Source organism: Podarcis bocagei (genome assembly GCF_964188305.1).
Source record: "Podarcis bocagei genome assembly, chromosome: Z".
Lineage (NCBI taxonomy): Eukaryota > Metazoa > Chordata > Lepidosauria > Squamata > Lacertidae > Podarcis > Podarcis bocagei.
This window is the reverse complement of record NC_138140.1, coordinates 15,274,852-15,302,579: the sequence shown is the minus strand read 5'-3', so window position 1 is coordinate 15,302,579 and position 27,728 is coordinate 15,274,852. Positions and strand designations below refer to the sequence as shown.

Below are 27,728 nucleotides of genomic sequence, written 5' to 3'. Positions count from 1 at the left end.
TCTGCTCCCCCTAACAAAGGCCTGCCCCCACTAGCAAAAATCCTGGCTAGGCCCATGTTTGGGGCCCTCCTGCTCATTATGCTGAAATGGGCTTCTGCCCCCAAATCAGTGGAGGCTGATCCATTAGGGAGAATGGGGCACTGCCCCCACCAACCTCAGTCTGCCCTCAGACAGCCCCCACCTCCCTCCCTCCTTGTTGCTACCTGTCCAAGGGGTGGTGGTGACTGTCAGCTTCCTTCTCCTTAGTCTTAGTGCTACCCTTGTAGAAGTCAGCAGGGAGGAAGATGGGGACAAAACGTAGTTTATCTAGTTTTGGTTCCACCTGTCATTGGCCCTGGCTCCACCTCCTATTGGGCTCCCTGCCTCCCCTAAGCTCCCTGTTCCATTGGGCACCAGCCACCACTACCCAATGTTCAACTTTGTCAGCACTACTGTGACACACTCATAGAATCCTAGAGATGGAGGAGGCCTGGTAAGACCAGCTAGTTGTATTGCCTCCTTGATGCAGGGAATCTAGAGTTACAGCAACCCCAACAGATGTCTCCATAGCCTCTGCTTGAAGACCTACAGCAATTGAAAGCCTACTGCCTCTCCCAGGTGATTCGTTCCACTGTCCAGCTCCTGTGAGATGCAAGGGATTTCTCTTAATGTTGAACTGAAATCTAGCCTCCCATAACTTAAACCAATTAGATCCTTTCAAAACAAAGTATTTCTCTTAATACATTCCTTACTCCCACCCTTCTGTTGGCATGCAGGTCAAATTCATCCACAGAGATATGCCTTGTTTGCAGTCAAGCCCTTTTCTGTGGGTGGTGGGGAATTAGAACACTTACTCTTCCAACTCACCCTTCCTCTTCCATTCATTCCCTTCCCCACCAATCTAGATACTGCCTCCTGGTAACTTCAATAGTATGAGTATACAGTATAGGAAAAAACAGAGGAAGTAGTCCCCAATTAGAAGTAACAAAATGGCATTCTAAGGAAGCTACCATTCAGCTGATCCTCGGAGCTTGTCAAAGTATCCTGTAGGAAAAGGCAACCAGTGACTACTAGCTATGTTTGTCCTCCACTGTTGAGGGCACAATGCCTTTGAATGCCACCTTCTGGAATCACAGGTCAGGAGAGTGTATTGTACTCAGGTCCTTCTTGTGGACTTCCCATTAGGGCATCTGGTTGGTTACTGTGAGAACGGGAAGCTAGGTTAGATGGACCTCTGGTCTGACCCCCAGCAGCACACTTCTTATATTCTTAAACCCAGTGCACAGCAATTATGCAAACCTCAATGACCAGCTGACAGCAGGTGCTTGTAAGTGCTGTGCACAGGGCTCTGCAGACACTGCCCATCAGCCACTCATCAGTGTCTGCAAGCCCCCATTTGACCCAGTTAGGTCTTTACCCACCCCATACCTGGCATCACTTATGATATGAGGTATAGGGCAGGTGGGTGTGACTTGGCCAAAATGGCCTGGTGGACCAAATATGAAGGCATAATCAGGCTTTTGGAATGGATACTCCCTACTGCTGGTTTAAATAAACTGAAAAGTCCTTTTTCTGAATTAACACTTGTGTTGGTTAACACAGGACCTGAGAACATGCCCCCGAGCTTCTGTGCAAAGAGCAAAATTTTCTGAAGCAACACAGCTGTACCAGTGCAAAGGCTTGCATGAGATCTGGAACCCTGTGCAATCAGAATTCTGGGTGATGTAGAACCCTTAAAAGTGTATGAAGCTCAGTCACAACAGAGAGTTGCACACTTTGTGTGAAAGCTGGCAGCTGGGCTACTTGGCACATCCCAATGGTGTGCTGAGTGATATGGTAGCATTAACACTCAAGGATGACTTAACAGCAGGGTTAAGAATCTTGACCAGGGTTACAGAGCTAAGAAGTCACAGAACAGGCCTAAGGAGAAAGTATTATTTGCACAGGTAAAAACTGACTTAGGTTGTATTTTTATTTATTTTTTGTAGAGCAGGGTACTAACATTTATTACTTCACCCTATTAATATATTCCAAGAATTCTAATAAAAAAGCCTCTGTAATTTACCTAGTTCTCTAACAGTTTCATGTCTCTGGAGCCCTTTGTTTGTTCCTCCTTACAGTAAATGCTGTATCACTGGCATAAAATGAGATGCCAAGTTATTCCATTCTTTCAGCGTACTAATCTCAAATTCAGACATTTCTCCATTAATATAAACACCATCAACCTCAATATGTTCCTTACAGGCAAAGGGTGAATTTGCAAAGGGCAAAAAAGCCAGGTTATGTTTTGTGGTGCTAAAATGAAACTTAAATCGCCAGGGAGTGAAGCAAGTGCTGTTTCTGCCTTGGCGGGGGGGGGGGATGCACACCATGGGAGCCACATCCTAGGGGCCAAAGTGTCTTTGCCCCTCCCCCCAATAAAATATTTGAGGGATTGCCATTTTGGGGCACTGTCATTCAAATGGCATGTGCATGCAGTGTCATGTCATTAATTATGTGGGGCGGGGATTACTGCCTCTCCCCCCCCCCCAATACAGTGGTACCTTGGGTTACAGACACTTCAGGTTACAGATGCTTCAGGTTACAGACTCCACTAACCCAGAAATAGTACCTTGGGTTAAGAACATTGCTTCAGGATGAGAACAGAAATTGTGCAGCAGTGGCGCAGCAGGAGGCCCCATTAGCTAAAGTGGTGCTTCACGTTAAGAACTGTTTCAGGTTAAGAACGGACCTCCGGAACGAATTAGGAACTTCCGGGTTGACGCGATCTGGAAATGGCGGATTCCCTCCGAGCTGCGGAGGGAATCGGCTCTACTGAGGACGGGTCTTTCCGCGCCGGCGACGCGGGGACCCTTAAAAACCGCAGGCGCGGAAGCCTGCGGACTGAAGACTCGGCGGGTGCCTTAAGTGCCCCCCCTGATCCACGAAGAGCCTTTTTAAAGGCTGCGGAGAGGATACGGGGGGTGGCGTGGCACTGAGAGTCGATCGCTACCTCGGTGGAGCGAAGCCGCGAGCCATGACCAGAGAGCGCTGACTTTCTTCCTTGAAAATCTGGACTGAAAGAATTACCCGTGAGTAAGACGGATTGGGACTTTAAAAATTTTACCCTGAATTGGAGACGACCGGGGTGTGTGCTAAAAGGAAGTCCGCACCCCCCCCCCTGCAGACGATCTAAGCAACGACATAAGAGCTAAGCTGGAGAGCCTACCCTTGGTGGGGTGAGTTAAAAAGGACACTAACTTTCATGATTTAGCTAAAGGAAATTTTGTGCTGGAGAGTGGAGTTTTGGAGACCCTCTTTATGTTTTAAACAACCCCCCCTCCCGGGCTCGGGAACGTCCTGCCTTTGTGCCTGTGTAAGAGCTGCGGAGTTTGACAGCTGTCAAAGCTGCCAAACGGGCAGTTTAAAGTGGAAAAATTACTATCTAAGATCCCTCTGGATTAAGACGAGTTATAATTGAGCTAAAATTGTTGGAAACAAAGTAATAATAATAAGCTAAAGGACTGTTGGAGAAAAGACTAATAAGTAACCAGATTCCCCCTAGGGGGAATTCTGTGAAACTACAATGGATACAATGGCTGTGGATGGAAAGTTACTAGTGGAAATCGAAAGGATGTTTCAATTGGTGGGAATCTTACAAGAGCAGAGTTTAGCCATGAATAAACAACTTATCACTATGACTTTGGGAACAGGCAACTCTGCTGTCTGTATTGAGGACCTGAATGAGAAAGAATCCACAGCTGAATGGGAAACAATGTCTACAGAGGAGGAAGAGACTAAACAAGAAAAAGAGAAAGTAACCTTGGGAATCAACAACCAAAAGCTGACATCTGTGGAACACAAGCAAGGAGACTCTGGGAACATATCTACCACAAGTCTGCGAAAGACGCAGAAGAAGAAGGAGGAGGTTCTGGGACAATATGGAATACAGGAACTTAAAATAAAGAAATATGATTGGGGCCTCCGTTTGGACTTTGATTTTGAAGATACAGGCTTTGTGGAAATACTCCAGCAGTTGCTTTCAAATCTCCTTGTGGGAAGAGAATATGCTTTGATGGTGAAAGATCTTTTTCCAGACTCGACGACTGACATAAAGGACTACCAACAAGACCGGCGGAGAGGGACTGAAAGAGACTTGAAAGCCTCGGACGTGAGGAACCCAGGCTGAGAATCTTGATTTGGGATTTTTATTGGGAAGGGACAAAAACCGGGTATGGGAGGGAGGGAAGAGGAGATACTTAAAAACTCTTAAGACTTTCGGGTTTGGTTAATATGACTTTTAATCAAGATAAAATGAAAAATCGATGGAAGAGAACTTAAGTCCAACTTAGGAAAATCAATTTTTTTATTAGAAAAGAGGTAACAAAATGAATAAGATGGTTAAGAGGAGAAATACCAACTTGCTGATATAATCTTGGGAATTGGGATGCACGAGGGGGGGTGGGGGGAAGTCAGGGAACAAGGTTATGAAATGAGGATCTGCTGAATTTATACATGTTTGTGTCTTGTGTTATTTTTGTGTCTGTATTGTCTCTATAAAAGCGGAAAACCCAATAAAAATTTTATAAAAAAAAAAAAAAGAACGGACCTCCGGAACGAATTAAGTACTTAACCCGAGGTACCACTGTATTTTATTCAAGTTGGCACCCCTGATACACACCAGCAGGAGTATTGTGAATATTCTCCCTTAAGATTCTCTTCCATGGAAAACTTAACCGGAGCCCCACACCCTATTCAGGACAGAACAACAGAGCCATACTGTTGGTCCATTTAGCTCAGAATTGTCTGCACCACTTTCCAAAGCTGCTGCCCCCCCCAATCATTTTGGTTTACAGCTCCCATCAGTTCACAGCCAGCATGGCTGGGCCTGATGGGAATCGGAGTCAAAAACACATGAAAGGTGCTGGAGGGTTGGGGAAGGCTGATTTACACTGCCTAATGGATGCTCCCCAGACAAAAGTCTTCCCAAGTCCTACCTGGGTATAGAAACTGGATTCTTTTGAATGCAAAGCAAATGCACTACAACAGACATGGGGAAATGCACTCCCTTTTGGGCAAGTTCCTGGGGAAACATACCAGTGGTTGGCAGGACCAGAAGCAAAAGTGGGTGGAGCAACAGGTGTGAATTTTACCTTTGTATAGGAGGCTACTTTTAGGGAAGTTCCAGCCAGGCAAAAATCAAGGTGGGTGCAAAGTGGATCTGGTAAATGGTGACCCCTGGGGAGAGGGGGGTGGCTTTGGGGTAAGTCCCTGCACTGCAACTGTGGGGAGGTCCAATGGGGCCTGCTGCAGCTGTGATGAGGTCCTGTGAGGCCTGTTGCATGCCACAGAATATTGAGGGGGACTGGCCCTCTTATTGAAATTTTTTTGGGGGGGCCTTGGCCCTTCCTAGATGACACCTCTGCACCTAGAGGGACTGAGGTTCTCCATTCATGCTGTGCATCTTTCCCACAAAGGGCTAATGTTCAAAGCCCTCAGACTGGGGTGGTCCACCTCTCAGACAAAGTAGGCCACAACAGTACTTGAATTATCTGTTCTAGGACCTTCCCTGGTATTGATGTCAAGCTTGTGGGTCAGTAGTTACCTGGGTCTTCCTCCCCCCCTTTTTTTGAAGATGGGGATATTTGCCCACCTCCAGTCTGTAGGGACTTCACCTGTTCTCCAAGAATTCTCAAAGATCATAAACAAAGGCTCTGAAATTACATCCACGAGCTCCTTTAGTATCCTTGGATGCAGCTCATTAGGCCCTGGAGATTTGAATTCATTTAAATTAGCTAGGTGTTCCCTTACTACCTCTTTAAGTATCTTGGGCTGCAGCTCCTTCCTTATCACCTTCTTGGGCATCACTTTCCTTTCGGGTGAAGACAGAGACAAAGTAGGCGTTGAGTTGTTCCGCCTTTTCTCTGTCACCCACCAACATTTCTCCATCTTCTCCATGCAGAGGACCTACCACTTGCTTGTTCTTCCTCCTACTTCGGACATAGCTGAAGAAACCGTTTTTAAAAATTATTTTTAACCTCTATTGCAAGCCTGAGCTCATTCTGAGCTTTAGCCAGCCTGACTTTCCCCTTGCAACTGTTGGCTACTAGTGCATACTGTTCCTTTGTGATTACTGCTCCATTTCTTATATATGCCCTTCTTAAGCTCATCTGTAAGGTCCAAGCCCCCAGGTGGAAGGGGAGGAGAACAAGGCAATGCAGGGCAATGAGGCCATGGGGGAGGGGCTGCCCAGCCTCAGCCCTGCCCTGCAGGTGCCCTAGAGCCATTCAGCCACAGCCATCAGACATTTGCCTCCTGCCCTCCAGACCCAGCCATAGACGGGAAGAACAGAGAGACAGCTGTAGCAGCAGGAGCCTCAGCCTGTGGGGACAGCTAAGGATACCTTGTGGCACACCATAGCTCAGAGGTCAGCAAACCTCTTCAGCAGGGGACCAGTCCACTGTCCCTCAGACCTTGTCGGGGGCCGGACTATATAAAAGGACACATTCCCGGACTGTCCGCAGGCCAGATTTAGAAGGCAGTTGTGCCGAATCTGGCCCCTGGGGCCTTAGTTTGCCTACCCATGCCATAGCTGATCAGGCAGAACCCCTGCTACCAAAAGTCTGCCGCATCCAATCACCTTGCACACCCACAGCTGGTAAAGTGGGGAGGCAGGACTTTGGACACCGTGGGTTCATTGTTGCTGCCAACGATTCTGACACCAACGATTCATTGCTGCTGCCTGTTGTTAACAGGAGGAGGGGAGGTACCCCAGGCAGGCCCAGGCGGGGGGGGGGGGGGGCAGGCACTTGGCCCGGGCCTCCGATTCCACAGGGGGCCTGGGTCAGCATATTTCCCATTTTGTCTTTATATGCAGATACGGTTCAAGCCTTGAAATAAAATATTTGTCAGCATAACTTTTGTGGAAATTATTTATATACTTACTTATTTATAAGACTTCAGTTATCCCCAGGGTAAAAAAAAGGGGGGGCACGTTATCTACCTGGCCTGGGCCTCTGCCTGGCTCTGCAAGGCCCTGACCCCAGGTATTTGGAATCCCATTGCTGCTGGTGATGCTTCTTTGGTACGTAGCAAGAGCTGCCAAAAAAAAGGGTCTTGAGAGTCACATGTTGCCCATGGGTCATACGTTGGACCACCCTGCCTCGGACACATGAAGTACTATTAAAGAGCAGCGTGGTCTTAAATTTGTGCAGCACACTTTTCTCACTTAACTACATTCAACAGCTATGATTTAAAAGCATTTCTGTCTTCTCCATGCAGAGGACAGAGGACTACTTGCTTGTTCTTCTTGCTTCGAACATAACCAAAGAAACCTTTTTCATTATATTTAACTATTGCAAGTCTGAGCTCATTCTGAGCTTTAGCCTGCCTGACATTCGCCCTGCAACTGCTGGCTACTTGCGTATACTCCTCCTTTGTGATCCCCCCTTTCTTCCCTTTCTTATACATGCCCTTATTAAAAGCTAAACTTTGGGGAAAGAATACCATGTGGTGTTTAAAGGGGTTTTAAATGGCTTTGTTGCCCCAGTGTCTTCAAATAAGAGCAGACTGTGTTTTTTCTGTCTCTTTTCTGAGCAGGCTCTGCTGTTCAGAGGGATCCTATTTTCCTGTTAGACTGAGTCCAGCTTTAGGCAGTATAAAATAGATCATTGAACTGTTTTAACTAAGGCTTGTGTGGGAAACTCAATATACACAGCATGTTCTAATTTAAGACCTAGAGTGGCACTTCCTTTTGGATCCTTTTGTATGTTCTCTGACTCAAATTCCAGAGTGGCCAGAATCAACCTTTGGGGTGGAAGAGAAAACCTTCTCCTGCCAGCAATAGATAAAGGAAACAAAACAAAAAAACACACAACTTCAAGAGGCAACAGTCAGAAAGGTGTCCTCAACACAAATGTCAAATTCAGCAGCAGTGAACTACATGGCCATATTAGGAGGCAATTTGGTACAAGGAACTCATAATTGTGACTAGAGGTAGGGAGAAATTTGATTTTGTTTGTACAGTGGAACCTCGGTCTACGAACAGCCTAGTTCATGAACTATTTGGAACATGAACACAGGGCTGTCTTAAGCATATGCGGCACCGGGGTGCAAAGATTCACCTGGTGCCCCTCCCCAGTTGCCCAGTCCCAAGTGTGCAGGAGGGCGGGGCCGGCTTGCTGCCTCAGCGTCTCACTGGCTTGGTCGCCTCCAAACTTGAAGTGCAGAGCCGCCCACAGCAGAAGAGCCCACCGTGGCGCTCCAACTGACAGGCGGGCTCTTCCCAGGACTCAGCTCTCAGGCCCCGGATTCTCAGCCTGGTGCCTATGGGTAAGACGGCCCTGCGCAAGCACTTCAAAACTGGAAGAAGGTGTTCCAGTTAGGGAACTTTTTAAAAAATCTGAACATATTCTGTTTGGGGGTGCACTTCCATTTTGAGTGCCACACTTCTGCTGTTCAGCAGCAGAGAAGGGGGTCATCATGCGTTTCCTGCAGCCGTGAGGGAGGGAAGCTGTGCGCCCGCCAGCCAGCTGGATTGCAGGCACGCAACTCCCCCAGTGCCGCTACAGCAGGAGAGTGTTTCCTGCAGCTGTGAGGGAGGGAAGCTGCACACCCACCCACCCGCTGGTTTGCGGGAGCGCAACTCCCACCATGCTGCTGCGGGAGGCACACGCTCTAGGGAGCATTTCCCGCAGCAGCATGGGGGGGCATCTGTGTGGATCCCAGTTCAGCTACTGATTGATTGATTGACTGCAGAAATGGATAAAAGCCCCCCTATCCAAACAATGACTATAATCAGTGCAGGTAAGAAAAAAATTTAATTTTCATTTTTATCATCTACAATACTGTTTTATTATACAGTACATTGATTATTGCTTTCATTTTATGGATCAATGGTCTTGTTAGATAGTAAAATTCATGTTAAATTGCTGATTTAGGGATTGTTTTTAAAAGTCTGGAACAGATTAATCCATTTTGCATTCCTTTTATAGGAAAGCACACCTTGGTTTAAGAACACTTTGGTTTAAGAACGGACTTCTGGAACGGATTAAGTTCGTAAACCAAGGCACCACTGTATTTTAATAAGAAACCACCTAATTTTATGTCTTGAACAAATGAAACACAGCTACCCTTTGGAAAGTACATTAGACAAAACTGTACACAATTTAATGTGCTTATTAGGAGATCATCCCTAAAATGTTGGTTTTCATGATGATTCTTTTTAAAACAAAATTCACACATTGCCGCAGAAAGGTGGAGAACTGAATCTTTGATTGGAAAATAGAGAAACCAATGGAGACGAAATTGATAGATTTACCCATCCCTAATAGTGACACACAGTCACTTTACCCTCTTCAGCTTTTAAAGCCAAAGTGATTGATGGAAATCAATCTATTTGAAACTGTTCTTTCCAGCTCACACCTACCTCTTGATTTACAGCAGGGGTTGGGAACCTTTTTCAGTCTGATTTGGTGGAAGGCAGCCAGATGTGTACAAAGGCCTAGAAAGGTTGGCATTGCCTGCTCTAGCAGATCCCAAACCTTCATACCACAACATCCCAAATCCTGTGATATCCAAACGCTTTCATGCTTGACAATTCTAAGACAGTTTCATCACAGAGCCAATGTAGTGTATTGGTTAGAAACCAGACTAAGTTTGAAAAGACTTCAAACAGTGATAATTACATTTTTAACAGTAGCCATTCACATAAAACAGTAATTGATAGCACAGACATTGGCACAACTGGGGGTTCATGGCTTGAAAACATTAGACACAATTCTGCTTCTGAAATGCTATGCAATTCTGGCCTTGAGTACTCCCTGGAAAGCTGAGAAACTAGCTGGGAAGCGTTCAGCTATTGCTGCAGGCTCCTTGGAGGACAAGCAGGACACAGACACAACAAATAAGTAATTCTAACATCTTCAAGAGCTGTTCAGGTTTTGGAGAGTTTAGAAACTGCCATGGCAGAGAAACACAAGCAGCGGGGCTATGTGGATGTTGCAAACCTGTTGGAATTCACACATTCAAATACTGGTGTAGAATTCAGCTTCAAGAAGATCTCTGTTTTTACATTTTTTTGTGCTAAAGCAGGGATTAGGATTCCCCCCCCCCAAGACCATGAGACATATTTCCTTCTAGGCAACATACTAGGGGCTGCACACCAGTGCTGGGTAGGGTCAGAGGTAGCTATGGTCAGAAGTAAAACATTGGCAAGCCTGAAGCAAAAGTGGTGGAGCAACATATATGGTTCTTACTTTTGCACACTAGACAACATTCCTACTGCCATGAGCCCCACAGTGATATCAGGATAAGGCATGGGGTTGGCAAGTCACAATGCAGGAGGAGGGTACGGGGAACGGCTGATTGGTGGGAACCAGGGTTGAAGGAGGGGGCTCACCTTGGTGTGCCTCAACTCTAGTCACTTTGGAAAGAAGAGCAGGGATGCTGGCTCTTCTCTCCGGCCTTCCAGCAGTCTTAATGGAAATTGTGGAGAGCTATGGGACGCTGGTGGCGCTGTGGGTTAAACCACAGAGCCTAGGGCTTGACGATCAGAAGGTTGGCAGTTCGAATCCCCATGACCGGGTGAGCTCCCGTTGCTCAGTCCCTGCTCCTGCCAACCTAGCAGTTCAAAAGCACGTCAAAGTGCAAGTAGATAAATAGGTACTGCTCCGGCGGGAAGGTAAACGGTGTTTCCGTGTGCTGCTCTGGTTTGCCAGAGGTGGCTTAGTCATGCTGGCCACATGACCCGGAAGCTGTACGCCGGCTCCCTTGGCCAGTAAAGCAAGATGAGTGCTGCAACCCCAGAGTCGTCCTCGACTGGACCCAACGGCCAGGGGCCCCTTTACCTTTATGGGTAACCAAGGGGAGAGGCAACTCAGGAGGTGAGAGTCAGAACAAGAGGGTGAAGCTTCATCACTTAGACTCAGGCACTATCTCTGCAGATGAGAACTGACCTATCCACACCAAAGGGCAATATGTTGCAAACATTCTTGCAAAGTGAGCATGTGTTGTGAGTGAACATATCATGCCTTTTCTTTAAAAGCTTGGTGGGTGGAGCAATGCATGGAAGCTGTTGGGACACCTTACTTGCTGCTGTCCAGTTCTGAACGCTTTGCCTTGAATCAGACCTCTTAAACTCTTGTGTCCACTATTAAGCCTGTACCGTTACTTGCTTGAATAGTGATGTCTTTCTAACTTACACATAAGAGCCTCTGTCTATGTGTGTTGGGCCTGAGGCAGGACACCTGCCACCCAAAAGTCACATGCATGCAAGACATGTAAACATCTCTCTATTGCCTTCCAGGCAAGCAAGAAGCATTATTTCAGTTCAACAGCACATGTCGGAGCACTTGAGGAGGATGCAGAGCATAGTTGTTGAGGGGCGGTAGTGGCCTGAGAAGTGGGTGTGGCCTGAGCAGTATCCCAAGGGCCAGATAAGAGCTGTCTGGAGGATCACATTTGATCCATGGGCCCTTCGCCAGCCCTATGCTAAAACATAGGTTTCTTAAAACTTTGTTTCTTTTTAGAGTGGAGTACATACTGGGGCTGTGCACTGGTCTGATCTGAGTCAGCATGGGATTTGTCTGCATCAACAGCCCTGGGTCACTCTGGGTTGGATCAGTCTGCATGGTGTGATCCTGGGCTGTCAAAAGATGGGTGGTCTAGTGGTGAGGAGAGGAATGAGAAGGACACCAAGGTAACCTGTGTGCACCTTCTCCCACTCCCAAACACATGTTTAATTAGGGTTTTCAACCCTGATTAAATATACTGGGGGAGGGGGGAGGAAGAGGCATGTCTCCTTCCCTGACACCTTCCATCCGTATGAATGTGCAAGGCCCCTGAATCAGATCCAGGTTGGATCAGGCCCTGAATCAGACTGGGGGCTCACATGCACAGCTCAAGTACACACATATAGTACTGATTGAGAACTCCAATCCCCTTGAACGTTACACCTGTGTTTCTACAAGCGAAGAGAAATCCCAACACCTCTAGAAACATGTAAAATGAAAACTAACAAGAAATGGTATTCATACAAAAGCACTGTAGAGTTGGCAAAATTAGGAAAGGTTCTTCAAAAAGTGGAATAAAATTTAGGTGAATGCATCACTGATAGGTAAACAAGCAAATACTCCCCCTCTCCCACTGCCACCCACTCCGCTTCCCACTCATTTCCCTCAGCATCTTCCACACACTGGGGCCAAAATTAACAGCCTCCATTTACTGGTAAAATAAAGCTTGCTGACACCACCAAAAGACTCCTCTGCCCCTCCTTCCCATCAATAATGCTAAGAGCTCCATTCCTGTCTCAAAGAAGCACCACCTGCACAAGGGACGAGAGATTCATTCACAGACACGCTAATACAAACAGGCCTGCAATGGAAATATGGTTGGTGGGCTCAGGGCTAGAGAAGCCACCCCCACTATCCCAGCTACATTAAATAAACACATTAAAATTCTGTGCCAAGAAAAGTGAAAATCTGCAGTGGGTCCAAAATTATGCAACTTGGGCAAGTCTGCATATAAAAGTTCTTTTCTTTTAGCCATACCATAAATGTGCTACATCTGCACAGGTATTTCTGGTGAACAGTTTCTCATCCATTTTCAATCACGGACACATTCGATTTGTTGTCTGGCATACGTACTCTATCTCTCTCCCTTCTTCCTTCCCTCCTTCTCATCTTATGTGAAATTTACAATTCATTTTTAAGGTGTCCCTGCCTGAAGGGCATTGACAGGAACAAGAAGGAGTTCAAGAACTGTGAAAACAAAACCCTTGGCGTTAATAAGCAGCAAGGATGCGCCGTGGAGTGGAAAGAGCAGCCAGATGTGAATAGAATGGGCTTCAGAACTTGGAAGGTTGCTTTTCAGAGGAATTTTCTCCCTCTCTAAGTCCTCAGCAATTGCTATGGCCTACCCCACTCCATCTCCTGCCAACCTAGCACTTCGAAAGCACGTCAAGTGCAAGTAGATAAATAGGTACCGCTCTGGCGGGAAGGTAAACGGCGTTTCCGTGCGCTGCTCTGGTTCGCCAGAAGCGGCTTAGTCATGTTGGCCACATGACCCGGAAGCTGTACGCCAGCTCCCTCGGCCAGTAAAGCGAGATGAGCGCCGCAACCCCAGAGTCGGCCACGACTGGACCTAATGGTCAGGGGTCCCTTTACCTTTTTACCCCACTCCATTTTTCAAATCCCACCCAGAAAAGTTTGCATTTGGCGGGGAGGCGGGTCCTGATTCTCTGGGGCCTTGAAAGTTCTGTTGGAGCACTGAAAGCCCCATCGCACACAAGAGTAACCTTGAATACTAGGCAAACTCAATGCCCCTGCGATGATCCAAAATAGGACAACTGAGGAAAAAAGATAGATAGGGATATTTGCATGCTTGGGGGGAACTCTCACATTTGCAGAAGTGCAAATAATAACAATAACACTAAAATGGGACATCTCTCTCCAATGTTGCCCAAGGAGGGCTGAGGAGGCTTGCTGGCTTCTATGAGCCACAGAAGTTTGAGTTTCTGCTGAAACAGAATTGAAGAGTGAAATGTCTTTGTTGAGGACATAAGCTCGTAGGCTGGACTGGAATCCTGGAGGGCAGAATTTGGCTCCCAGGCCCTGAGGTTCCCCATCCATGGGCTATGCTAATGTAGCAAGTAACTGTCCACTTATTGGTAGAGACCACTGAGTTCTATGGTACAAAGCAAATTAACTATAATTTTGGGACATGAGAGGGGGGAGCAGAACCTGCTACAGTGATATAAAACCTGTTATCAAAGGCTCTTTGTCAATCTTCAAATGCAGTTATTGAGGTGGGGAGGGGAGAGATCCTTTCAGGTGAAGTTTGCTGCTCTGTGAGCGTGTGTGTGGCTCACCTCAGTTGTAAGACTGCGTAGCCGCAAAAGAACTCTGAGGCTATTCTTTTTTGCTGTTTCTTTTTTGACCCTTTAAACAAAGCCAGGCTTGTGAATGGTAAATCAAATGCCTCTCCTGCTGAGCTCTGAGCCAGGTGGAATAAAAGGCAACAATTAATATTTAAGGGGGAAATATGTTAAAGGGTGTGTGTGTGTGTGTGTGTGTGTGTGTGTGTGTGTGTGTGTGAAGGCAGATTGATTCCTGCCCTTTATGTCTTTCATGCCAGGGTTGGATGAGAGGGAAAGAACAGAAGAAGAGAAGGAGGGGAAAAACCCTTCGTACGTTCAAAGCTTGCCTACAATGGGATATTTTGAAATGCAAGGCTGTGTTTCCAGTCCATGCAGCCTGCAGCACACTTACCCTGACTTTATTTATGACCCTTTATGCACCCTCCAACAGCAAGTGCAGCCCCAACTTAGAAAAGTAGGTCCAGTTGTGACCGACTCTGGGGTTGCGGCGCTCATCTCGCTTTATTGGCCGAAGGAGCCGGTGTACAGCTTCCGGGTCATGTGGCCAGCATGACTAAGCCGCTTCTGGCGAACCAGAGCAGCACACGGAAACGCTGTTCACCTTCCCGCTGGAGCGGTACCTATTTATCTACTTGCACTTTGACGTGCTTTCGAACTGCTAGGTTGGCAGGAGCAGGGACCGAGCAACGGGAGCTCACCCCGTCGCAGGGATTCAAACCGCCGACCTTCTGATCGGCAAGTCCTAGGCTCTGTGGTTTAACTCACAGTGCCACCCATGTCCCTTTCGTATTCATTCAATAAAAGCTACTAAATAACATTAAGACATCACTTAAAACCATAATTAGAAACAAAAATTCTTATCGTGCAGAAGTGTGGGTGAAGGGGTAGAGAACCACATGATCAAAAATGACTCAACTGACCCCTTCCACCATAAGATCTAAGCTGGTCAGATGAAGATCAGGAAAGGAGATACGGCAACTAATCCGCACCAAGGCGCAAGATGATGATTTATTCAATTCTTACCTGCCTCTCACCATGACATACCAGGGCAGGTTGCAATATTTTAAGAATACAATATTAAAATCAGTTGAGACTAATTACAGTCAGGAGAATAGGATGAATACTAGAAAGATATATCTTGGGTGTCAAAGGGCAGGAGAAAAAGGTGTGTCTTCAGCATACAAAGGAAACTACATAATTAAGGTGCCAGGCACACCTCTGCAGAAAGGAGAATTCTATGGTTTAGAAGCTGCCCCAGATAATGCCCTATCCTAGGCCTCTTCTGAGCTCCATGAGGGTAGAAGAATTACCTTAACAACTAAACAGTCTGTAGGAAAGAAGGTGCTGTTTCAGATAATTGGGGCCTGAGTCATTTACGGCTTTAAACATTCATGTGAACACATTGAATAGGGCCCAGAAGCAAACTGGCAAGCAATTCATCTGAAATAGAACCCCTGACAGCCGCTGCATTTTGGATCAGTCAAAGTTCCCAAGTCATCTTCAAAGGCAGCCACATGTAGAGCACATTGCAATAATGCAGTCTGAAAGTTACCAGAGCATGGAGTACATGTCACCAGGACCTGCCTTACCAATAAGAAGAATGAGGCAACTGCCTCAGGTGGCAGATCGCGAGGGGTAGAGTTGGAGGAGAGAGCTGAGTGTAAGTGGCAGAGCATATGCCCACGCTGCCCAGAGCAGGCACGTTCCCAAGGGGCACAGAGGGTGCCCTCCCAGGCGCGGGATAGCCGCGCGATCACCCACTGATCCTGCTTCCTTCCTCTCCCCTTCCTGCTCACCTTCCTCCTTCCCGTCCTCTCCTCTGCCTGCCTCTCTCCTCCAGCTGGGAGCACAGGGCAACAGGGCACCACCCGCCCGCGATGCACCGCCAGCCCTCAGGGGAAGGGGGGAGCTGCTGCGCCACGTTCCTGGCTAGAGGAGGCAGGCAGGCAGGCAGGCAGGGGAGAGGATGGGAAGGAGGCAGGCGAGCAGGAAGGGGAGAGGAAGAAACCAGCAAAGTAGAGTAGCAGCTCCCCCCACCCCTTCCCCCAATGGCTCGCGGGAGGTGTGGGAGTCCGAGTCGTCGGCAGGCGGAGCACCGAATGTCACACCCGCTTGGGGATGACACCCGGAGCAGTGCGCCCCCCCCTGCACCCACCTTCCTCTGCCAGTGCTGAGTGTGCCATGTGGTCTGCTTTTGAAGCTAGCCTGCTGCCTCAAACCCAGCAAAAGATACTGCCTCATTTACAGTGTCAACGTAAGATTCAATGGCCAGTACATGGTACCTTGGGTCACATACACTTCAGGTTACAGATGCTTCAGGTTACATACACTTCAGGTTACATACACTTCAGGTTACAGACTCCACTAACCCAGAAATAGTACCTCGGGTTAAGAACTTTGCTTCAGATTGAGAACAGAAATCTTGCTCCAGCGACAAGGCAGCAGCAGGAGGCCCCATTAGCTAAAGTGGTGCTTCAGGTTAAGAACAGTTTCAGGTTAAGAGCGGACATCCAGAACGAATTAAGTTCTTAACCTGAGGTACCACTGTACAGCCATTTTGTATGGGAGTGGAGAATGGCACCATCTTATCCTTTGCTCCAGGAAGTAAGATGTTTTGAGCTGTGCCTGGATCTCACTTATGCCACAATCACACCTTGTATTTAAAGTACAGTGGTACCTCAGGTTAAGAACTTAATTCGTTCTGGAGGTCCATTCTTAACCTGAAACTGTTCTTAACCTGAAGCACCACTTTAGCTAATGGAGCCTCCTGCTGCTGCCACACCACCACCGCGCAATTTCTGTTCTCATCCTGAAGCAAAGTTTTTAACCCAAGGTACTATTTCTGGGTTAGCGGAGTCTGTAACCTGAAGCGTCTGTAACCCGAGGTACCACTGTACATGGCTTTCCCCCCAATAATCCTGGGAACTGTAGTTTACCCTTCAAAGAGCTACAGTTCTCAGCACCTTTAGCAAACTACTGTTGCCAGGATTATTTGAGGGAAGTAATGTGCTTTAAATGTATGGTGTGGATGTGACCATAAGCTGTTACCAGCTCTGGGCTCCTAGAGACTGGTATTCTATTATGAATGTATTCTGCAGCATGTTCTTCAACCAAAATAAACCAGAAACATTTGTGAAATAAAAAGTGATGGGATTTTTTCAGCAGGAAGTTACAGAATAAGCATTGACTGGAAATGACTACCTCAAAACTTTTGCAGGCGCAAACAGTATTGAAAGTACAATCACATGTGATCTCCCCAGCAGCAGCAAAGTACAAATCATTATGAATAATCACTAAATAGGATGTTTGGAGGCCTGTTACTTCTGCTCCTTGATATGTGCCCATGAAGTTTCTCCTGCACCCGCCAGTTCAGTTGGCTTAAGAACATAAGAAGAGCCTGCTGGATCAAACCAATCGCCCATCTTAGTCCAGCATCCCATTCTCACAGAGGCCAACCAGATGCCTGGCTTGCCCACTCTAAGGCTTCATTTCTTAGATAAGATCCATCAGGGTCCAGCCACGCCCAGCAAATTCCAAAAACATGGAATGGAAGCTGCAGCTTTGGAGAGGCCTCTTCCACTCATGTCCTGCCTACAGGTTTCCTCCTGGGGCATTTGATGGCCACTGTGATGACAGAAGGCTGGACTAGATGGGTCTTTGGTCTGATCCAGCAGAGCTCTTCTGATCTTCCTGCAGAGATTATTACACTCTGCATGTGCTTGGGAGCTCTTTCCGCAGTTACAACTTCACCTCCTCAAAGTTCAGCCACAGTACTGAAAACAGATTAAGAGACCAAAACCCAGCAAGCCAAATTAAATCATTGTCTTCTTCTTTTTCCTCCCCCAGCCTGTAATTACAGCCAATAAATGTCAAGCATTTCGAACACTGGTTCTTAATGCTTGGCAACAAAGACACAGGCCTGGTGCTCAATAAATTCTCTTTTTTAAAAAAGGAAGGGGGGAAAATCTGCCCTTAATGCTCCTCTCCATCCATTATTCAGCAGCCCCTAGCTGATAATGAGATCTAAAACCGACCTTTAGGTTTTTCTGAGTTCTACCTTTGATCCTTGGGTGATCATTATCTTTGTGCCTTAAGTTATGCAAGGCAGCACTCTCGTCCTCAGTACCATTTTGCTGAGGCTGTACCATTTATGTGTTACAGGAAGACAAGCAGAGTCAAAGCTGACCCAGGACATCCTGGTGCCCAGAGCTAGGAAATCTGAACAGTTTCGTTCCTCACTTCACGCAAATTAACATGGGATGAAATCCATAGGGAAGTTCTCTTGCAACACACACAGACACACAATTGAAATGAGCAGGAGCTGCACAAGAGCACTTCCATTCTTTTTGAAATCCCTCACAGATTGTGTTCCCTTGATCAGGATCAGTCCCTCTGCCATTCAGGCTTCTTAAATAGGACCCCAAATTTTTGTCAACTTGCCTTCATGCAGCAGAGTTTCTGGCAGATTGATGAATGGTGTGAAAAACAAATGAACAGCTGGGCATGTCCTATGGCAAGCTTGTCAGAAGCCGTGTGCCCACTGCCCTGTGGCAAGTAAGGTTTGCCTCCAGTTAGAGAAAGTTTTTTGTGAACTGGAAAGGGGGATGGCTTTTTCCCTTTTTATTTCAGGCAATTCAGTACCTCTGAAATAACTAGCTTAGGCACATGTGTAGACAGGCAGGCTAGTAATTCTTTTTCCATGGGCTCATAGCTTTTATAGACTGATTTGCAAGACTGTTGTATTACTTAATGAGCTATTAATAGTGTTCCTTGAAAGTAGTATATAAAGCAGGCATAGGCAAACTCGGCCCTCCAGATATTTTTGGGACTACAATTCCCATCATCCCTGACTACTGGTCCTGTTAGCTAGGGATCATGGGAGTTGTAGTCCAAAAACAGCTGGAGGGCCAAGTTTGCCTATGCCTGGTTTAAAGCAGTAACTTCATAAACATGCCTCTATATACCAGCTCCAACAAGGAAAATAGTTCATTATTATTAGCCTTCTAATTTCACAACAGGAAAAGTGAAGCAAAGTGAATAATGTTACACACACACACATATTGGTTTCATAGATGTATGAATACTCCTTCGTCACTCATAATAAAGTTGTCCTGCAGACACAACTTCTGAACTCAGGAGCACAGGAAGCTGCTTATAATGAGACAGACCCCGGTCCATCTAGCTCAGTATTGACTACATGGACTGGCAGCAGCAGCCCAGGGTTTCAGACAGAGGGTATTCCCAGCCCTAACTGTAGAGGCTGCCAGGGACTAAACCTGGAGCCTTCTGCAAACAAAGCAGCTGCTTTATCCCTGAGCTGCAGCAATTCCCCTCAATGTCTTTATTGAACTAGCAAAGGGCTTGACAGTAGGATGGACTAAATTTCTTCCATAAAAATGGAATTGTTTATGGTGACCTCTGTGCTTTAAGTATTTATTTATGTGAAATGATATGGCTAGACCTAAGACAGCTTAACAGGAACACAAGAAGCTGTCTTCTACCATGATGGACAGAGGTTCTCCAGGATTTGAGGAAGGAGACCTTCTCAGGTCTACTTGGACATGATGCCAGGGATTCAGCCTGGAGCCTTCTGCTTGGAAAGCAGATGCTCTGCCATGGAGCTACAGCCCTTTCCCACATCCTGCATGGGCTGAAGCGCCTCCAAAGAGGTGGAAATACAAATAAGCAGATAGAAAACCAGAATTGGGCTGGTTTCACACAACTATATTCTACACTGTAAAGTTAACATGAATTGGCTTTCCCATGAGCTTTGAAGCATTGATTTAATTATATAAAGCACCACTGGTGTATGGTACTTTACAGAGTACAAAAGGATGACCCTGCCCCAAGGAGCTTTCAAGCTAAAATCTGATACATAGGGAAACTGAAAAAGGGAAGCAGGAGCGAACAGAGAAGCCATCTGCTGTTGTTTCAGGCGCAGGTGCTTAGGCTTGGCCAAGGGCTGATCTTGCAAAATCAGTCAGTGCGTCCAAACTCAACAAAACCTAGTTCCATTTTATTCATTCATCCCACTTTTCTTTACAGTAGCTCTACATGGGTACCTGAGGCAGATCTCCCATCAAAGCACTGACATGGACTTGATTTGCCTGAGCAAAATGACTGCACCAGGTACACCCCTGTTTTGCTGCTGTTTTCTTTTTTAAATATAAGTTTGTCCAGGGCAGGACAAGTTCTGTATCTGCACTTGAAGTGAAGTATTAAGACGACTGGTTAAGCAAGTCAAAAATATACTGGGAAAAGATCACTGTGTCTGTTATATACCCTGCTTCCCTCCCAAGCATAGTCCTCCCTTTCATTTTACCTTGTCAGCAACACTATGAGGTAGGTTAGGCTGAGAGATAGCGACTGGTTGAAGGTACCCAGTGAGTGGGGATTTGAACCTGGTTCTTCCCAGTCCTAGCTGCATACCAACCATACTTTGAAAACACATGGCAAGAATCCCCGGAACTGTAAGTTTGTTAAGGGTACCAAGAATTGTAAATCAGTAAGGGGTAAACTACAGATCCTGATATGCTTTGGGGGAAATCTGCTTGAAATTTATGGTGTGTACATCGCTTTTCAGTGAGTGAGAGGCGGGTAAAATAATGTCTGTATGCCCTGGGCTTTATGTTAGCATGCACAAAACACTACTGCTTTTGCATTAACCAACCAGGCAGGATGGTTAAATGACACTAGTGGGAAAAGCAGCTACCTAGCTTACCTCCCAGTACCACTCAATGCATGTTCCCATAAAGGAGACAATACAGTTAGCCGAAAGGGCCAGCAACGCTTTATCTTTAATGAAGGCCCTGATGACTTTGGTCAAGGTCAGACAGAGTTAAAATCAGGAGCACAACACAAACTATTAGGTACATCAGTAATAACAGTAGGGGAAGCTATCCTATGCCCAGACTACCTCCCTGCCAAGGGGAGCAGATGAAGTGGCCTTATACTGAGCCAGGCCATCTAACTCAAAGTTTTCTACGATGATTTACAGTGCAAAGAAAGGTTTTCCTCATAACGTGCTACTTGGAGATCTCAAGAGTCTGAACCCAGGACTTCAGGATACAAAACGCATGCTATGAACTATGAACGCATGAACTATGGCCCTCCCCCTTCTGTCTGTATATCATTTGTTTGAAAGGTTTGTGAAATACAAATACAAATTCCATCCCCCCATTTTAAACCAATCATTTACCCTCCACTTATTTTAGGCGTTGTGCCTTTTGAACATAAGAAGATGCCTTTTACTTAGTCAGACCATTGGCCTATCTGGCCTAATATTGCTTACACTGACTGGCAGCTGCTCTCCTGGATTTCAGATAGGAATCTTTCCCAGCTACACCTGGAGATACCATTATGGGGGCAAAAGGGCTATAGGTTGGTGGAAGAGCATCTGCTTTACAGTCCCAGGTGGAATCCCTTGCAACTCCAGGTACAGATGAAATATCCCCAGTCTGAAACCATGAGAGCTACTGTCCATGCTGACAGTATTGAGCTAGATGAGCCAATGGCCTGACTCAGTACAGGACAGTTTCCTACTGAACCTGGGACTTTCAGCAGGCAAAGCAAGTGATGTATCACTCACTCATGGTCCCTTCTGAAAGAATGGGTTGTATCCGACTACTGAAAATAGACCCACTGAAATTGATAAACTTAAGTTAGTCATGTCTTTTCATTTAAATGGGTCTACTCTAACCAATGTTGTACACAACCCATTCATTTCAATTACTTTTTTAAATACAACCCAATATCTTGACTTACCCTACTCTCTTCACACAACTGTGTTTGATCTTGAGGATCCTTAAGACACATTAGTTTCACTTTGCTATGAGAAAATATAAATACTTCTACTCACATGAGTGCAAAATTTCTGGGGTGGGTTCCCACAGGTGATTCCTGATGGCTCCACTCGTACTGTTGCGTATTCCTTCATGGGCACGGCCCTGGGTTGGCAAGCGTAAAATTCCCACATTGGCCCATTGTCTGTGGTCACCCAGGATTTGCAGATGTCATACTGTCCCATGACCAGTGGGAGGCAGTGCAATAAGAAAGCAGCGTGGTGCAGCATGGCAGCTGTGACTAAGCGCAAGGATCCTGGGCAAAGGAGATGCCTAAAGTTTTGAGCAAGGCAGATCCTGGCAAGGGGAGGCTTTCGGGATCAGCATGGAAACTCCACATCTAATACAAACAGCAAACACTTAGGAGGTCCAGGTGATGACGCTTGAAATGCGTGTTTAGGCAAGAAGAAAGTCTCTGTTACAGCCAATACATTTCTAGATGAGCGTGTTCAGAGAATTTGGGCAAAACTTTCCAGGCCTGCTGATCAGTCATCAAAAGTCTTCCTTAACTTCATTGTGTGTGTGTGTGTGTGCATAAATGATCATCCAAATCAGTGTGAAAATATCTAGAGGTGACTCTCCTCAATCAATTGATAGAACTATCGAGTTCTGATTCTATGACGAAATTTGATCAGTGAAGGAGGGGGGGTATAAGGAGGCAATGCGGTTGGGGCTAGATCAAGTTTTCTTCAATCTTATTTCCCCATCTGCTACAACGTGAAGCTTTCTAAAGTGCTTTGAAGCTGCAATATGCTATGTTTTATTTTAAGGGGAAAAATATTTTATGTAAAAAAATAATGTAGCATGATATGGAACTTGGAAAGGGCATTAATCAAATCTTTGGGAGTACAATTTCCTTGAAAGTAAGTGTGTGGCTCAAGGGAAGTTTGACTTGGCAAATTTGTCCACTGTTGATGGAGCTGTGGCCTATCTATTTTTAAAAACAAAAAACAAAAATTGGATATATCTGTGGGTGTTTTCTGGTGTGCTTTTGTCTTCTTTCAAGAGAAGGGAGGCACTCATAGAAAACTACTGCTGGCTTCCACCAACTTTATCGCAAAGTATCCAAAGCTTCCGGCTACAGACTGGGGATCCTCCTGAGTTTTTCTTGCTTCTCCTTGACGACATAAGGAGAAAGCAGCTAACTCCTTCGCGAAAACTGCCTGAAACCACAACAAAAATTGAAAAAGTCAAACCTGCAAAAGAGAGTTCCCCACAGAATGTTTTAAGGGAGAGCGTAACTCTCAAGGTTGTTAACGTTATATGTGGGTTATGCAAAGGCTTTTCTCAGAATTGTCACATCTCTGTTACCATAAACAGACAGATGAAAAAATTACAGCCCCTAAAGAAAAAGAAGAATGGACCATGAACAGGCAAGACAAGGCATGGAGGCCAGACAGGAAAATGGGTAAGTCTTAAAGAGCCAAGCTAAATAAATAACATAACCAGGCAAACAGAGGCACAGTCCAGCCTCCATGCAGAGGATTTATTTGATCAATGAAATTTAATAAAAAACAATTTGAAGGACTAATCATATTTAAGGCTCTCCTAATACACAAAGAGCAGTGACCTCTCCCGTTGTTCACTGGACTTTAATTCAACATCTCTGCAGTCTTGCCCACTCCCATTCCAATAGAGCCATTATAAAAATATGAAAAATAACAACCCAAAAACCCTCAATCATAAATCAAAATGACTAAGAACAAAACACACATATGAACACTCACATTGCAAAGCCAAAACTGCTCCCACACAAACACACACACAAAATCCCATTGCAGATTCTACAAAGTATGGTGGCGTTTGGAGAAAAGCTTGATTGCAGACTAAATTTCCCATCCCTTCTACAACTTCTCAACCCTATGAAAAGACCACTTGAATAAGATATGCAGAGTATTTATTTATTGGTTAGTCTACATTTTCTATGCAAAATCTTCAGTTACATCTCCATGCACATTAAGGGAGGAGGAAAGGGGGGGGGGAGAGGGGAAATGGCACACCTATTCAGTAAGCATGCTTTTTCTACCCTTTAAAAAATAATAATAAAAGGCTGAAAGCTAACCTGATCAAGATAGTCAGATAAAAAAGCAAGACCCGTCTTCTATGCTTTGCCCTCTAGCTGTTTAGAGGCACCTTTCTGAACTGCATTGGCCCAGAATAAACTCCCAAAGAAAGGTAGTCTGGTTGCTATTTTTAAAGTCATGAGTAAATTGGGGGTGGGGAGGAAATAATGAAGCAAAGTGAGACACAAATTGCTCTATAAGCCTTGCTGACATCATGTCTGCCTTTTCAGTGATTTTTTTTAAAAAATGAAACAATTTCCTTATCACATCAGATTTGTCATGAGCTCTTGTGATAACATAAGAGGCGTAATAGTTTTGTCATCCCAAACCCACATTTAGTTTTGGATTGGGCCTGGGGATGGTGGCAGAGAGTTGAAAATGGGGAAAACAAGCTGACAAACTGACAAATCTATTTTCAGAAATGTAGAAATATCAAAATTTTACACTGGAGCAGGTTGACAGGAAAGGAAAGGAAAGGAAAGGAAAGGAAAGGAAAGGAAAGGAAAGGAAAGGAAAAGAAAGGAAAGGCATCTATAATATCAGTTGCTATGTTGCTGCATTTGTTAAATGCTACACATTCCCAGCAGACAATATAAAACTGATTTGGTGTGTATTCGTGGAAAGCCAAAGAGGCAAGCTGTCTCATTATTAAATTCCGCATTTCAATATCACAGGTGTTTTGTGGAAAGAGCTTGCCAGCATTGCCTTCAAAGAATATGGTGTAAGTATTGGGTCATTTTTTTCTCTTAAAAAAGAAAAAGGTCTGGAACTAATAGCTTGGCTAAGGTTGGGTTTCAATTCCTACTGCAAAAATATAAATCTTCACCTGATATTTATTAAGAAACTGCACTTCCCAGGAAGAGCAGAATCAATGCCTTTATTTTCTTTTAAGAGTACAAGGCAGTCACAGGGGACTGATAGCCAGCCCCACAAAATTAGATTTTATCTGGGTATCTGGACTTCCTTCTTTTCTCTTTTATTGGATTAACATGCTTCTGAAATAAAGAGGCAACCCAGAGTTACAATGCCCTGCTGGGGAATTAAGTGCAGAAAGTAAACTTGATTGCTCCACCAGGCAATTAAATGTAGTCTTTCCCAGAAGTGGTACTTTTAAAAGAAAGGGGGAAAGCCTGAGTATGAAACAGATTGTACAAGAATCTGTTTGGGGGAGAGGTTTGGCGGGAGTTGGATACTTATTTTGGGGCGTACCCCTATCCTCTTCAAACAGATTGTGTTGTTTTAATCGTCTTTTTTTAAAAAAGTTAGAAAATAAATCTGAAATGTGCTACACAGAAGAGATACAGACACAGTAATAGAATGTTTAACAGCTCAGAGAAGGAATTATGTTCCCAGGAGAAGCAACAAAACTTTCATTCATAAGTAGCTGCCATCCTCAATATATTTCTAGTCCCAGAGTGTTCCATGTTCCCGTCCTTAAATCCAGTTCCCTTTTCAAACTGATGTTTTACATGCAGATGTTTCAAGGACTCGGGTTAGAAAACAGGAAATAAGATGTCATAAAATTGCCCCTTGCTTTGCACGAACTTATTTTTGGGGTCTTAAAATCAATTGGGGATGACATCACTCTCTGGCAGAAGATGGAGAGATCTGCAAGTAACTTCACTTGTGTATGAGAAGGCTCTGACAAAGAACCTGAAAAAAGTTAGGCATTGTGGGAGGGAGCATATTGTGGAGAGACAAATTAAGTTTTTTGCAAATTAAAAGCCAAGTGGCAAAACACTTTAGAGACCATGTCTTTAAAACTTGCACCAGGAGGTGAAGCAGCAGACACAGCAAACTGTAGGGAGTGGATGGATTTCAGAAAGTTATGCCCAATCAATCAATATTAATATGAGGGGTTTTTTTAAAGTCCATGCGTATCTCGTTCCCTGCCCTTATAATTTTGTAAATAATTTTAGCATATGCATGGAGCAAAGCACATTTTAGTTACAGAGAAAGATTGGGCAGGGGGAGTGAGAAAGAGGGGTGTGTGTGCAGGATGTTATCAGGAGGGTGAATCCTAATTTATTTACTGTTAGGAGAAGGAGAAGGAGAGGGAGAAGAAGTTGAATCCAGTGAAGTTCTACCCAGCATAGAGCCACTGAAATTTATGGAAACCTTAGTAAATTGTGCCCATCAATTTCAATGGGTTTCTGCTGAGTAGGATTAACACTGGATATGACCTAATAATAACAATAGATTAAATGTGAACCGCTGGGTAGTCTAGTCAAAATGCAGCAGATGAAAAGGCCGGCTGAGAAGAGAAAGTCAGAAGGTGGGGAGGGGGAGAGACCTGTAACTAAACACCATACAGATTGCTTTGACTCCTGAGTGCCTTTTGCTCAGAGGCAAAAGAAAAGTAGCCCTAGATGAAGAAGTCAGCCGCGAGAACCGGGAAGGGCTAATAATAAGAGGGTGCTTTCAGAAGAAAATAGTGAGAGCCATAAAAGCAAATAAATAAATAAAATACAACACAATACAAAGCCTGCCGCATCTCCACCCGGAGGAGCCGCTTGTTAGGTAACTTTTCCTCCCTCTGCTAAACAGCGGCGGCGGCGCTTGGGAATTTCCCTACTCGCCTGCCCGGGAGTGCTAAAGAACAGCTCCTTTGCTGGCGGCGGCGGCGACGCCTCCCGTCCCACCCCAGGTCTCCTCACGCCCTGCTGGGGCTGGGGATCTGCTTGGCTTACCGGCATCCGCAGCTCCTGTAATCCGGCGCAGTGACGGAGCAGAGAGAAAGGAGAGAGAGAGAGAGAGAGAGCCCCAGATCGAGGCGGCGCGCAGGGCGGAGGGATGGATGGCTTCCCTGAACGCAAGGCGAGCCCTAGCCTCGCTCGCTGCCTCCGGGGTGCCCTCGGGAACCCAGCGCGTCCCGCCCGCGATCTGGACGCCGTTGGGGGATCCTCGCCCCCCTGCAATACACAAAGTTGTGTACGAAGCGAACTGCCCGGCCAAGGGGGGTCGTGGTGGGAAGGAGGCGAGAGAAGTCCCTTTCCTCCCTCCTCCTCTCTTTTCTTCTCCTTCCTCTCGCTTTTTAAAATCTCCGCTTCCTTCCTTTGGGCTTCCAAAGCGAGGTCTGGGTGCGATGGCAGCGCCCGGGAGGGTGGATGGAGAGAGGAGCCAAGTTCAACTTTTTCCTTTCGGAAAGAAAACGCCCCACCAGAGGATCCCGCTCTCCTTCATCCCCTTCGCTCCCCACCCGACGCTCCCCCTCCCTCCCCTCCCGGGTCGGTCTGGGGAGGGTTTTACTTACACACACACACACACACACACACACACACACACAGCGCAGATAAGAAGCCTTGGCTCTCCTTTGCTCAGCCTCTCTGCGGGCAGGACGGCTCCGATCCCCCTCGCTGGCACTCAAGGGCGGGTAGATGATGGATGCAAAGAGAGGGATGGATAGATAGCTGGCATCTCTCTCTCTCTCTCTCTCTCTCTCTCTCTCCAAGTTCAGGCACGGAGCCTCAAATCCTTTTGGCCATCACTTTCAATCACCAGCAGAGCTTTTATCCCCGCGCCTGATTCAGGCTGCGTAACTTCCTCTGTGTTGCCTTCACACACCACGCACCATCCCACCCGGCCGGGCGCTCTTAAAGGTGCAGCCGGGAAGGAAACGCAGCCATAGCAGGGCAAGGGGGGGGGGGGACACGGTGCGAGAGAGGGAGAGAGAGCGCTTGTAAGAAAGAAACAAAAAACAAAACAAAACAAAAAAAGGAAAACAGAAGTAAATCCCAAAGGGAGGGGAAAACGTAAAAGCAGGACAAGCCGCGTCTTGCTGAAGGAGCTCTTCAGCCAATGCACCTTCATTTAGCCAGAACAAGCCCTTTCCCCGCAAAGGACCCTCGCCTGCTGCCGCAGGTTAGAGAGCTGTAGGTCCCTTTGAGGATGCTCTCCTGTGGCCCCTCCAGATTTTGTTGGACTCTTAACACTCCCATTAGCCTGGGCCAGTAAGACCAATGGTTAGGGATTGTGGAAGTTGACGTCCAT

General features: G+C 46.0%; 1 protein-coding gene across 11 annotated transcripts in view; it reads right to left on the bottom strand.

The window, feature by feature from the left end:
• NTNG2 (netrin G2) overlaps positions 1 to 27,326 on the bottom strand; it is a 126,517-nt gene extending 99,191 nt beyond the window's left edge. For 3 of the 11 annotated variants that reach the window (XM_081179214.1, XM_081179216.1, XM_081179215.1), the window contains exons 1-2: positions 26,429 to 27,325; positions 21,693 to 22,838 (exon numbers count right to left, since the gene is read on the bottom strand). In XM_081179214.1, coding sequence (XP_081035340.1) covers positions 21,693 to 21,905 — 213 coding nt within the window. In that variant the 5' untranslated portion in view covers positions 21,906 to 22,838; positions 26,429 to 27,325. Of the gene's footprint in view, positions 1 to 21,692; positions 22,839 to 23,737; positions 23,850 to 26,428 lie in introns of those variants that run through there. The other 8 variants (XM_081179218.1, XM_081179219.1, XM_081179212.1 and 5 more) reach the window with 7 other exon arrangements.
• Positions 27,327 to 27,728: the final 402 nt, after the last annotated feature.